Source organism: Mobula birostris, chromosome 22, assembly GCF_030028105.1.
Source record: "Mobula birostris isolate sMobBir1 chromosome 22, sMobBir1.hap1, whole genome shotgun sequence".
NCBI lineage: Eukaryota > Metazoa > Chordata > Chondrichthyes > Myliobatiformes > Myliobatidae > Mobula > Mobula birostris.
The window spans coordinates 17726256-17740018 of record NC_092391.1 but is presented as its reverse complement, the minus strand read 5'-3'; the positions used below and the strand labels follow the sequence as shown (position 1 = coordinate 17740018).

The following is a 13763-nucleotide window of genomic DNA, read 5'->3' as shown; positions in this document are numbered from 1 at the left end:
TGTGCGTGGTAGGTCGTGTCTAATCTTATAGGGTTTTTTTGAGGAAGTTTTTTTTATGACCATGACTCTAATAGCAAACCTGATTATGATTCTGGAAGTGATATCACATTCTTATTAAGTTCCTTTCTACAAGTGATCCGCAGTCATTCTCTGAAAAACGAGACAACTCTCATCATCTTCTATTATTATCTTTGGGAATAGCTCCCAGATTCCATTACCACATCAAATAACCTGAACACTGCAAGCTCTAAACTTCACGATTGCTGACACTGGATCAAGAAGACTTGATGCCTCAAATCTTCCACCAGAACACACCCCTTCAGAATCTTATACATTGATATCACAACAGTACTTTAAACAAGACTAGTCACAGTCACATCATTTATTTTCACCTCAAGTAACAGTAAGTTGTCTTTGCAATGAATTTAGAAACATCAAGTCTACTTCAAAGTTTGTTCCTGGATATTAAGACAGAAATCAAACCTGGCAGGACAATCTTTAAACTGCCAATTCCCACTTGTATGTAAGCATGTCCCAAGACCATCAGACTGCAGATCAAACAATGTCACATTATGCTTGATTCAAATTTGAAAGATAAACAATTAACCAACACCTCCACAATTGCCACTACAATAACTATTTGTGGGAGTGCAATTGTCAGCTGTCTCATTAGTGAGAAAAAATTAGCTTTCTCCCCCCCTGGAACAAGCCACTCAGGAAAATCATTTCAAAATGACTGGAACTCCATCAGATGCTAGGCTTTGATCTGTATTTGAAACCTGTCCATATCCTGAGGTAAACACCTCCTGCTTCTTTGTTTTAATTGCCTTGAATAACAAGAGTTAGCATGGGAAACTCAAGATCTGGAATTCACTGCCTGAAAGAGTAGCAGACGCAGACTTAATTATTAATTGCTTTCCAAGCCTTGGAAGTATTTAATTACTACTTGAGAGGAGAAAAACAGCAGAGCCACGTGGGAAATGCTGGCAGTATCAGCAAGTGCTCTATGGGCCAAATGGCCTCCTTCGTGCTGCTGTGATTCTCAAATTCCACCTACAATAAAGGGAAGCTGCCTTAATAAACCTCTTATATCAACATTGTTCCTTATTCATCTCTTTACTGAGCAAAAAAATTCTCCAAATAGAAGAAAGAACTATGACAAACAGAATAACATATCTATACTTTGATTTTGAGGAACAGGCTAACATTGGGGTGAGAGGACTGTGTATATGTGTGGGTGGGAGGTAGAAACATAGCTTGTTTTTCTGTTCGCAAACAACAGGAATTCTGCAGATGCTGGAAATTCAAGCAACACACATCAAAGTTGCTGGTGAACGCAGCAGGCCAAGCAGCATCTGTAGGAAGAGGTGCAGTCGACGTTTCAGGCCGAGACCCTTCGTCAGGACTAACTGAAGGAAGAGTGAGTAAGGGATTTGAAAGCGATCACTCTTCCTTCAGTTAGTCCTGACGAAGGGTCTCGGCCTGAAACGTCGACTGCACCTCTTCCTACAGATGCTGCTTGGCCTGCTGCGTTCACCAGCAACTTTGATGTGTGTTGCTTGTTTTTCTGTTGTTTCGTTGTGTTCTGTGTTGTTTTGCCAAGCATTGTGGGTATCCTATGTGAGCGCCAAAATGTGTGGTGATACTTGCGGAATGCCCTTAGCACACCCTCGAGTGTGTTGGTTGTTAATGCAGCGTTTGCATATTTCACTGTATATTTTAATGTACACATTATAAATAAACTTGAATCTTGAGCATATCTCACGAGTTGAATCCATCTCATGTGTTCACATCTAATATTACACGATACAGGGTGAGTACCCCTTATCCGAAATTTTTTTGAATGCCCACACGACATCACAAATAGAAGATTCTACAAGACGTTGGGAAGGTTCCCAGTTAATGTGCAGGTCTCTGTGCACCACCCACTATTCTGAGAAGTGACCTCACATATGTAATGAACAGACTAACGAAAAATAGAAAAACACTGCATAAAGTGGAGAAAGGAAGATCTCGATCGTGCATTGAAAAAATGGATTCATCAGCAGAGTGAACATATAGAAACAGAGAAACAAAAAACCTACAGCACAATACAGGCCCTTCGGCCCACAAAGCTGTGCCAAACATGTCCTTACCTTGAACTCCCTAGGTTCTCTATCTTACTAAGCTCCATGTACCTATCCAAGAATCTCTTAAAAGACCCTATAGTATCCACCTCCACCACTGTCACCGGCAGCCCATTCAACGCACTCACCACTCTTTGCATAAAATAACTTACCCCTGACATCTCCTTTGTACCTACTTCCAAGCACCTTAAAATCGTGCCCTCTCGTATTAGCCATCTGAGCCCTGGGAAAAAACCCCTGACTATCCACACGGTCAATGCCTCTTGTCATCTTATACACCTCTATCAGGTCACCTCTCATATCCATCACACCAAGGAAAAAAGGCCAAGTTCACTCAACCTATTCTCATAAGGCATGCTCCCCAATCCAGGCAACATCATTGTAAGTCTCCTCTGCACCCTTTCTATGGTTTCCACTACATCTGCAGCTCTACCTTCATCAATGTGTTTAATCACATCCTCAAAAAATTCAGTCAGGCTCGTAAGGCACGACCCGCCTTTGACAAAACCATGCTGACTATTCCTAATCATATTATGCCTCTCCAAAAGTTCATAAATCTTGCCTCTCAGGATCTTCACCAACAACTTACCAACCAGTGAAGTAAAACTCACTGGTTTATAATTTCCTGGGCTATCTCTACTCCCTTTCTTGAATAAGGGAACAACATCTGCAACCCTCCAATCCTCCGGAGCCTCTCCAGCCTCATTGATGATGCAAAGATCATCGCCAGAGGCTCAGCAATCTCCTCCCTCACTTCCCACAGTAGCCTGGGGTACATCCCATCCGGTCCCAGTGACTTATCCAACTTGATGTTTTCCAAAAGCTCCAGCACATCCGTTTCCTTAATAGCTACATACTCAAGCTTTTCAGTCCGCTGCAAGTCATCCCTACAGTCACTAAGATCCTTTTCCGTAGTGAATACTGAAGCAAAGTATTCATTAAGTACCTCTGTTATCTCCTCCAGTTCCATACACACTTTTCCATTGTCACACTTGACATGCCACTTAATGGTATGCTGATCATGAAACAAGCAAAGATCTATCACAATGAACTGAAAATTGAAGGTAATTCTGAATATTCAGCAAGCTGGTTGAAGAAATTTAGTAAAAAGCATGGCATGGATTTTTTAAAGATTTGTTGTTGTGTATGTGCACAACTACATATCAATTAAATAAAAGCTCAGGAGTTGGCTTTAACTGATGTATTCACATTGCAGCACGAGGGGGGGGAACAATGCACATGTGCAGACAACAGATCAATACATACTGCTAAAGGGAGGGAGGTCATTGCTCTGAAAGAAATAGATCCATACATTATACTTCCTCCCCCCTTAGATTAATGCACCATAAAACTATACATGTACAAAACATCCTATTTCCCTTTCATAAACCTATATTCCAAAAAAAAACATGCTTTCACAATAACACTCCATAACAGAACTGTGAAGTTGAAGGTTCAGTCTTTTGGGTGGCGCTCTGTTTCTTTCAGGATAGCTGCTCTGAACCTATGAAGTGGCATCAGGTTTGGCAGGTCTCTTGTCAATGGTAACATTTTTGTCACACCTCTGGACCTATGGAATGGCACTGGGTTTGGTAGGTGTCTTGTCTAAGACAATGTTCTCGGTTGCTGGTGTCACGTTGCTGTCAGTGGCATCGTCACTGTGAGGCAAGTCCGGTGACTGTAATTGACTCAGGTGTGTTCTTCAGTTAAGTATCTAGTATCTGGTCCACATGACGTCTCCATGTCTGATCTCCAACATCCATTGTGTACATCAGTAGTCCAGTTCTTGTAGCTATCCTACTGGGTGTCCACTTGTCTTTTCAGTAATTACGCACAAAGACTTCCTGTCCAATCCCAAAGCTCCTTGCTGCTCCACTTGGCAACTGGCTGAACTGTTTAATCTGCACTTCCCTTAATAGAACTAGTTTCAGAAGATCTGTGCAAGATCTCAGATTCCTGCTCATGAACATTACAGGTGTTTGATATGTCGATGCATGAACAGAGTTCTGATACACAAAAAGGAAGCTGTCCACCTTGTGCTGTAGAGAAATGTCCTCCTTGTCCATCACTTTAATAGACTTCTTGAAGGTTTGGATAAACCTTTCAGCTAACCCATTTGTTGCTGGGTGGCAAGGAGCTGACTTGAAATGTCTGATGCCATCTTGCTTCATGAACAGTTGGAATCCTTCTGACATGTATTGTGGTCCGTTGTCACTCACAATTGGCTCTGGTAAGTTGTTTCCGGCAAAGATGGTTCTCAGGGCGAAGACAGTCTTTGCTGATGTGGTTAACTTCATTGGTATAACCTCCAGCCACTTCGAATGAGCATCCACAGCAATCAGGAACATAGAGTCCATGAATGGCCCAGCAAAGTCAACACGTACTCTTTGCCATGGTGAAGATGGTCATTCCCATGGGTGTCACAGTGCCTGTGAGGGTACATTTTGAACTTTTTGGCATCCTAAAAAGCTTTTGGCCAAGTCTTCAATCTGTTTATCTATTGTGTCTTTGTCTTACACTTCAACACATGCAAAATGCTGTAGGGAGCTCAGTGGGTCAGGCAGCATCTATTATCAATGTTTCAGGCAAAAACCCTCTTTCAGGACTGAGAAGGAAGGAGGAAGATAGCAGAATAAAAAGGTGGGGGAAGGGGAATGCGGTTAGCTGGAAGGTAATGGGTGAAGCCAGGTGGGTGGGAAAGGTCAAGGACTGGAGAAGAAAGTGTCTTACACTTGCTCATCACACATATGCTTACAGGTAGCACATAAATTCAGAGTTGAAAATGATGGGGATCCCAAGCTATCTCAGTATATGTGCCAAAATCTGAAAAAAAAATCCAAAATCTGACACACTTCTGGCCTCAAGATTTCAGATAACAGGTACCTAACCTGTATTAGCCAAGCTATTTTTTTCTTCCAAGAGTTAAATACAACTTAAGTGTATGGTGATCAGTTATGATTAAGTATGATGTATTAATTAGCTCAAAATAAGAAACAGACTAAAAATAAAAAAACTATAATTTGATCCAATCAATCACTGAAGCATGTTATGCAAAAATAAAATCTGTAGCAGGTTAAAGAGATCCAGGGGATGAGGAAGCCACTCTCAAAACAAGCAGGTGCATTATCAGACACACTTATCTATTGTTTCATAATGTGTGAATAAATACAACACCTTATCAAGCAAAGTACAGATAATGAGAGGCAAATCAAACTTGTTACTACTTAACAAAACAAAAAATAAACATTTACATAAATATAAAAGTCAATCAGAATAAAAAAAGGAACTCATTTCCTCAGTCACTTCTGATGATGGGCTGCAACTGAAATATTAAACCATTTTTTCTTTGATCAGAAACACAAGAGCATCAGCAGATGCTGAAAATCTTGAGCAACACACTAGCTGCTGGAAGGACTCAGCAAATCAGGCAGCATCTATGGAAGGGAACAAACAGTTAAACCATTTTTTCTTTGATCAGAAACACAAGAGCATCAGCAGATGCTGAAAATCTTGAGCAACACACTAGCTGCTGGAAGGACTCAGCAAATCAGGCAGCATCTATGGAAGGGAACAAACAGTTGACGGTCTGCTCCAAGTCCAATCTGTGTTGGGTCTCAATGAAGTAGAGCCCATCGCACTGCAAGCACTAACATACTCGCAGATGAAGCGCTGCCTCACTAGGAAGGACTGCTTGGGGCCCTGAATGGTGGTAAGGAAGGAGATGTAGGTACTGGGGTAGCACTTGACTCACTTGCAGGGTTAAGTGTCAGGAGGCAGATCAGTGGAAATGGACAAGTAGTCAAGGAGGTCAGCTTCCCAACTTCTTAGTTCATTACTCCTCCTTCATCCACCCACCTTCCCCTTCACCTGATCTCTCCTATCACCTGCCAGATTGTACACTTTCCCCCCACCCTGGCTTCTACTCCCTTCCTTTCCAGTCCTGATGAAGGGTCTCAGCACAAAATATCAACTCTTTATTCCCCCTATACATGTTACCCAATTTGCCGTCTCCCTCCAGTGTTTCGTGTGCGTGTTTCTCTTTGAACAGGTCAGTCAATTTCCAACATTTTCTTTGGTTTAATTGTCTATAGTGAGTAGTTAGTTCAGTTGATCTGGATTCTTCAATAGAGTAAGGGATTTTTAATCAATTGAGCACCTTGAATAAAACAAGAGAATATGTTCTTATGAGTTTCAGGACTCGACACAACCTCTGGTTTCCCCACTAGTGGTCCACATATTATAATAAGAAGCATTTTTTACTGTTTTCAGAAGACCATAAGGTGACAATTAGACTGTGGCTTATGCTTGTTCTCAAGAACATAATGGCTAGTGAGGAACTGAGAAAGGTTCCTATGTTCAATTAAATCTATTCTTATCATTATTTCACAACCCTGCCCAATCTGTATAAAAGTTAACCAAATGCACAACTTTGAGATTGGAGAAGTGAAATACAAGATAACCAGATTGAGCCCAAAAAGGCTGGAAAAACAGCACTGCAGTTTAAAACCACAAGAAGAAGTACCTCCAAATGCAACATTAATTCATTTTTGGATTCTGTTCAACATGCTATGTTTTCTCAGCAATTTATGCTTTTAAGATCATGGAATATAGCAGCACGAGTCCCAAACTACTTACAAAATAAAGATTTGTATAACAGGCAGATCAAAGATGATTTACGTACCAGCAAAAAAAATCTACAATTTTGCCAATGCTCAACATTTCAGCCTTGCTCAATTATATTAACTAAATGACTCCATTAAAATTATCATATGGAGGCGTGCAGAGCTTGCTCCTCTTCAGAAAAAAAAATAATGTTCGGGCAATTTCTCGGTCTCACTTGTGCATTTACTGAGTAACAGTGTGCAATTAAGCTGGCCAGTTAACCCTGAGCATCCTGAGCATTGCTTCTCAACCCAATCAACACTATCATTAAGTCCATCAGTACATTTCTTGCAGAATAAAGTAATGAGAGATGAACAGTTACTGCTTAAATGTTAAAATAGGTTGCTAAGACATAACTATTCCAGAATACTTGTCACTAAGCTGCATTGTCTGAAGAGAGCTGTTGGATTCAGTCATGCAATTCATTAAATTTGGCCATTCTTGATGCACCGTGTGAGCATGTAGCCAAGTGGTTAAGGCATTGGACTAGCGACCTGAAGATCGTGAGTTCGAGCCCCAGCCGAGGCAATGCGTTGTGTCCTTGAGCAAGGCACTTATTCACACATTGCTCTGCGACAACACTGGTGCCAAGCTGTATGGGTCCTAATGCCCTTTCCTTGGACAACAATGGTGTCATGGAGAGGGGAGACTTGAGCATGGGCAACTGCTGGTCTTCCATACAACATTGCCCAGGCCTGCGCCCTGGAGAGTGAAGACTAATGGATGCCTTTACTTTGATGATGTACTATTAAGCTGCTATACTATACCTATGTATTCATTTTGGAGCATTTGGTCAAATTTTAAGTTGTTTTCTCAAATATTTTGCAAGAAATGTCATTCAACAAGCTACATCATCCATCTGTATACTGTTATGAACGATGCAGTATTTCAGGAAAAGCAATATTCTCCTGAGGCAAAGTGTAAAGGATAAATTATATATTTTCTCCCTTTTTAAAGAAATGGTGAAAATGGAGCAGTACAGAATCAAACAGAACGAGTAGTAGGGCCTGACAGCACAGTTCCACTTTATAGAATGGTGCAGCAATTCACAGGGTTCATGAAAAGACCAATATAGAATTAAGTTAATGGCAATATGCAGGGACTTTAAAATGCACTGGTCAGGCCACAAATACTTCATGCAAACTCTTCCAAGGACAGTCCCAGGCCTGGCTGCGAAAGGAGGAGGGCTGAGCCTGGGGCCAGCAACTCAATCCAGTAAAAACCCAGAGCTACAGGAACACCAAAAAGAAGCTCCAAGGACATCACCCCTGGGAGAGGAAGGATCTTTGCCTAGAAGTCATGTGGTGAAAGTGGATGCCACAAGGCTGATCAACCTATCAGCTAAGACAGAGGACTCCGGCAAGCTGCTGTAAGCAGCCTATGCCACAGTAAAGATGATGGGCTTAAGAAGATACTTCAGTGATATACATACATTGAGATACACTAAAACAAGTATAGATTAGGTTATTTTACAGCAGTCTCAAGCTAGAGTCTTGAAAATAATTAAAAAAGGTATTATAAAGAATTAGCCCAAATCTGCATTTTCTGTTTTTAAATTTCAAACTTATTTCAGGTGAACACCAAATCAAAGACCACGTATTACATATAAAATTACAGACTTGGAAGATGAATTTAATCAACAACTTATGCTAATCAAACCCCTGCAGGAAATCTCATTGAGCAAGATCAAGTTTATGTATAGCTTTTTCATAAATTCTATTTTGCTGTAAATGCCTGCAAGAAAATGAATGTCAAGGTAGTTTATGGTAATATACATGTACTTTGATAATAAATTTTACTTCGACTTTAACACTTAGCCCAGTGTCTCATTGATGACAAGGGCATATTTCACTGTTTTTAAATGTCTTCAACATACAGACATTTGTAAATAAGCTAAGAGTACTTAAATTATATTAAACAAGTACAAATTAGTTAATAGTAAAATAACAAGACAATATCAACAAAAACCTTTATCTGAACCCCATCTTTTTAAGTAAGTTCAGTGACCACATTCAGATGAATGGGGATGCTGCTTAATCCACTTCCCTAGCTTTGTACAATCTGGAACTGCCTCTGGACTCCAGCAACAGAACTGCAAGTATGTGCACTGGCTTCAGTATGTTTCCAACCTCTGCATTGCACTGGGCAAATATACATGCTATGGGTATATTAAAATACCTTAAACAGTAAGCAGACACAAATTGTAGCTTGATGCTCCCCATTACATTACTTGTTAGGTCTTCACTGCCATTGTTAAATGATCAGAATCTGGTTTAATATCATTGCCATATGTCATGAAATTTGTTGTTTTGCGGTGGCAGTATAGTGCAATACATAATGCTAAAAACTATTAATTCCGATGAGAAATTTATATAAAATTAAATAAGTCATGCAAAATGAGAGTAAAAAGAAAAATGAGGTAGTGTACATGGATTCATTGTCCATTCAGAAATCTGATGGCAGAGGAGAAGGAGCCGTTCCTAAAACATTGAATATGCAAAAATTCTAAAAATACTAAAACAAATTTGCAATGTTATGGTTGTCACACCCTACTATCAGGTTCAATTACAAAAGCTGTTATGAACCAAACATACTGTTGTACAAGAACATGCTTTTTTTTGTAATTATTGGTTTTGCATTTACTGAGTCAGAGCTTTTATTATATTAGATCCCACAATGAGTTTGGGATTTCAAATTAATATCATCCCTAAGAGTATTCATATCTCTGCAATATCACCCAACTCCAGCCAAGATTTCTCATATCTTCTACTGACCTCATCGATATTTATGTCTCAACGTGACCATTCCAACACCCACCTGAGCAGCTTCACTTTTGCCACCACCCCCTAGAAATCTGCATCAGTCCAAAACTGAAATCTAAACTCATATCAGGCCTTGTTGATTCACTTATCTCTGTGCCCCCCAGTACACGCTGTCTCACAGTTTAGGAATTTTCATTTCAAACACCTCATCCAGGTTTAAAAATCTCTGCAGATGATTGCCAAAATATTAGCTCATCCACCATTCTAGATACTTGATTATTCCTGAATTAAGTTACTCCATTACTGGCACCAAGGCCCTAAATTCTGTAATTCCCTCTCCAATCCTTGGCATTTGAGAGGGCATTACAGAATTCTTAAACTTCACTCTGCATCCAGCCTTTGGTCATTAATATATGGCTCATTGTCAAACTTTGATCAATGCTCATATGATATGCCTTTGGATAGTCGAAGATTTACAAAATGAAAATTGAGGCTGTTTCTGTATATAATTTTATTTACACTTTGGACTGTTTCTGTCCCTTCTAAATAACAGAACATGCTTATTAAATGCTACCTTCCCCCCGCACATATTTTTTCTCTGCATGGCCTCTTCATCAAACATGCATTTAGAAAATTTTAATATTTGCTTTGCCCGACTTTTCACTTTGTGGATTCCTTGGTGAGAAGAAATTTGATATTCAACTGTAATTTACTCCTGGTTCTGATCGAAACTGGACCTCTGCACAACAACTGAATGATATGTAAATATTAGTAATGATGGCAACATCACACTCAATGAACAAAGATCAGTTTCAATATGTAATCCAATAAACACTTAGTAATAATTAACATGACAACAGAGCCAATCATATGCATCTTGTGCAGTTCTCTAGTGTCTCCATTACAGTCCTTCACCAAGAATAACCTCACTCATGTCCAACAAAGAGGAAAAATCTTAGGATGAAAAGCATTTTATCTTTATATATTCCTTTGCCCACAGCTTCCATCTTCTTTCTTATTTGTAGTTGTGAAAGTACACAAGAAAATTCATGCAACACATCTGCAGATGCTGGAAATTCAAGCAACACAAAATTCATAGTCGTTATTTTAAATTATGCAAATATTTACAACATTTTTACTTATAACATGTTGATTAACCACCTTATTAAAAAGCTATTTCAGAATTATGGGTCACTTAATACTTCATGTTTGTTGCAATTAGTTTAGATAACTTCATCTCCAGACCAATTTTCACAAAAACTTACAATAACTTTACCAGCCAAATGTCTGTGTCAATCATATTTTGGTTTGTGGTCACTGGACCTGCAAACCAGCAAAATAAAGCAATTTTGTGTCATTCATCAAAGTTACTGGTGAACGCAGCAGGCCAGGCGGCATCTCTAGGAAGAGGTACAGTCCACGTTTCAGGCAGAGACCCTTCGTCGGCCTGAAACGTCGACTGTACCTCTTCCTAGAGATGCTGCCTGGCCTGCTGCGTTCACCAGCAACGTTGATGTGTGTTGCTTGAATTTCCAGCATCTGCAGAATTCCTCGTGTTTGCGTCATTCATTCACTTTTTTCCTCCCTCACTTCAGAACTTATAGTCTAGGATAATCTTGATGTTGAAATTTCAAAGTGGTCCTCAGTTGCAGCCATTGAGCACAAAATTATGTTAATCATTGGGACTATTCCAGCTGAAGACAAAATTGGAAGTACTTACACTTCGTCCATCTCGACATCCTCCTCATTCTGAGGTAGTTGAAGGTAGGGATTATCTGAAGCTGGTCGAAACTTGTATCCCGTCAAACAGAAAAATACAAGTGTGGCGAGTTCATCTAGGAACTTAAATTAAAGTGATGATCAGAAAATGGTCCTTTGGATTTTGGATCTGTGAATGTATTCTTGAACACCTGAAAATTTGTTTCCAAAAGTCATGCATTTGGTTAGGTTTGCGTTCTGAACATAGAGAAACACAATGAATGCACTGTAGGTAATAAGAGGGATTCAGTGATAGACCAGGAGCTCATTTCCCACTTCTTCAGGTGCGATAAAGAGTAGCACAAAGGTCACTACCAAACATTCTCCGGGAAGACCAACAATCCATCAGGGAAGAAGACAACATTTAAAAGGTTCAGCATTTTACTAAGCCACATTGCAAGGCTCAGTTGTTGTCAAATGATCACATAATTAGTTATCCGGGAAAAAAATTTTGTAATAAAGCTAATCAAATAGAGAAAATTAAATTTAACATATTTAGAATACATTGCCTTGAGCAAATGAAGTGCAAAGAAAAACTTAAATTATCATTTATAGGCAGCATGTCTAAAATGATATGAGGATATAAAACAAGTTAAATTATCAAGAGATTTTCCCCTGAACAAAATTACATCTGTTTCAATACATGTATAATTTAACAAAAACACCAAACAGCATCTTTTAAAGGTTAGCACACTATTACATTATTTTTCTTTTACAGATAAATATATTTTGTCAATTTTCCCCTTAGTTTTCTTCTCTGATGGAGTGATTCTGATCATCCCAGAGAATGTTTGGTAGTACAAAGATGAGAAAATTTGCAGGTTCTGGAAATCCAAAACAACACACACACAGAATGTTAGAGGAACTCAGCAAGCCAGGCAGCATCTATGGGAAAGAATAAACAATCCACTTTTCAGGCCAAGACCTTTCATCAGGACCGGGAAAAGAAGATGAGAAGTTGGAGCAAGAAGGTGGGGGGGAGGAGAGGAAGAAGTACAAGGTGTCCAGTGATGGGAGAAACTGGGGGGGGGGGGGGTGAAGGAAAGAGCTCGGAAATTGATTGGTGAAAGGGATAAAGGGCTGGAGAAGGGGGAATCTGATAGGAATACCAGAAGTTCAAGAAATTAATGTTTTCATGACATCACGTCGGACGCTACCCAAATGGAATACAAGGTGTTGCTCCGTCCAACCTGAGTGTGGACTCATCGTGGCAGTAGAGGAGGCCATGGACTGACATGTCAGAATGGGAATGGGCAGTGGAATTGAAATGGGTGGCCACTGGGCGATCCCACTTTTTCTGGCAGAGCATTTTTTCAAATGCAAGATGAGGCAGTTCACCAGCAGTCCTGATGCAGGATCTCGGCCCAAAACGTTGACTGTTTATTCTTCTACATGCTGCCTGGCCAACTGATTTCCTCCAGCATTTTGTGCGTGTTGAGGAGAAACCAAAAGCAGATTGGATGACCATGCTGCAGAACATTTGTCTTCAGTTTGCAGGAGTGATTCCATGATCCATTTGCCTCTCACTTTAATCTGTGCCATTCTGACTTCTCCATCTCTGGTGTCCTCCACTTTTCCAAGAAAACTCAGACAAGCTCAAGGAACAGCTTCTCACCTTCCAATCTGACAGATCTGAGGAATTAGCATTAACAATTTCAGACAACCTGACTTTCTAGCTTGTGTGGGGTCTACTGAGATTTTCCAGCATTCTCCAATTTCAGCATTCCAACAACTGTAGTGTTTGCAAATCACAATTCTAACATTGTTCCTATTTCAGGTTTTCCATTGTTCTCATTCATTTTCTATTTGCATCTCTCCAGACAGAACAGCTGCAACTAACAAGCCCTCACTAACCCCTTTCATCTGGCACTACCATTTGTGTCATTTTCATAGTGTCTCCACCCCCATCACAATAATACCCTTTGTTCTCTTGACTGCTCCCCATCTCCGCCACTTGAAGCAACACACACAAAATGTCAGAGGAGCTCAGCAAGTTGGACAACAGTTGACATTTCAGGTCAACCATCCATTCCTCTCCATAGATGCTGCCTGACTTGTTGAGTTCCTCCAGCATTTTCTGTGTGTTGCTCAAGATTTCCAGCATCTGTAGAATCTCTTGTGTTTATGATCTGCTACTTTAAATGTATTTTTGTTTTCTGAATCTTGCTCTCTTTGAAAAGTCATTGATCTGAGATCGACCCAGTTTTGCTCCCTGATCTGCTGAACATTTCCAACATCTGCAGCTCTTTTTTCGCTTTTTGACTCTGAATGCAGCATCTATTTTAGCCAATGAAACACAAGTGATATTCAAGCCATGCCAGTATCACGTATCTGGGAGGCTGACTCCTCATTTCCCAAGTACATTCAGAATTAAACCTTAACTTTTTCGTGAAGTGCCCATAAGGTGATCTTATTGTATTACACAAGTTAACAAATACTATGGAAAGTGGAAAAC

General features: G+C 39.9%; 1 protein-coding gene across 2 annotated transcripts in view; it reads right to left on the bottom strand.

The window, feature by feature from the left end:
• gpr107 (G protein-coupled receptor 107) overlaps positions 1-13763 on the bottom strand; it is a 109379-nt gene that overhangs the window by 20624 nt on the left and 74992 nt on the right. For both annotated transcript variants that reach the window (XM_072240176.1, XM_072240177.1), the window contains exon 17: positions 11271-11392. In XM_072240176.1, coding sequence (XP_072096277.1) covers positions 11271-11392 — 122 coding nt within the window. The remainder of the gene's footprint in view (positions 1-11270; positions 11393-13763) is intronic.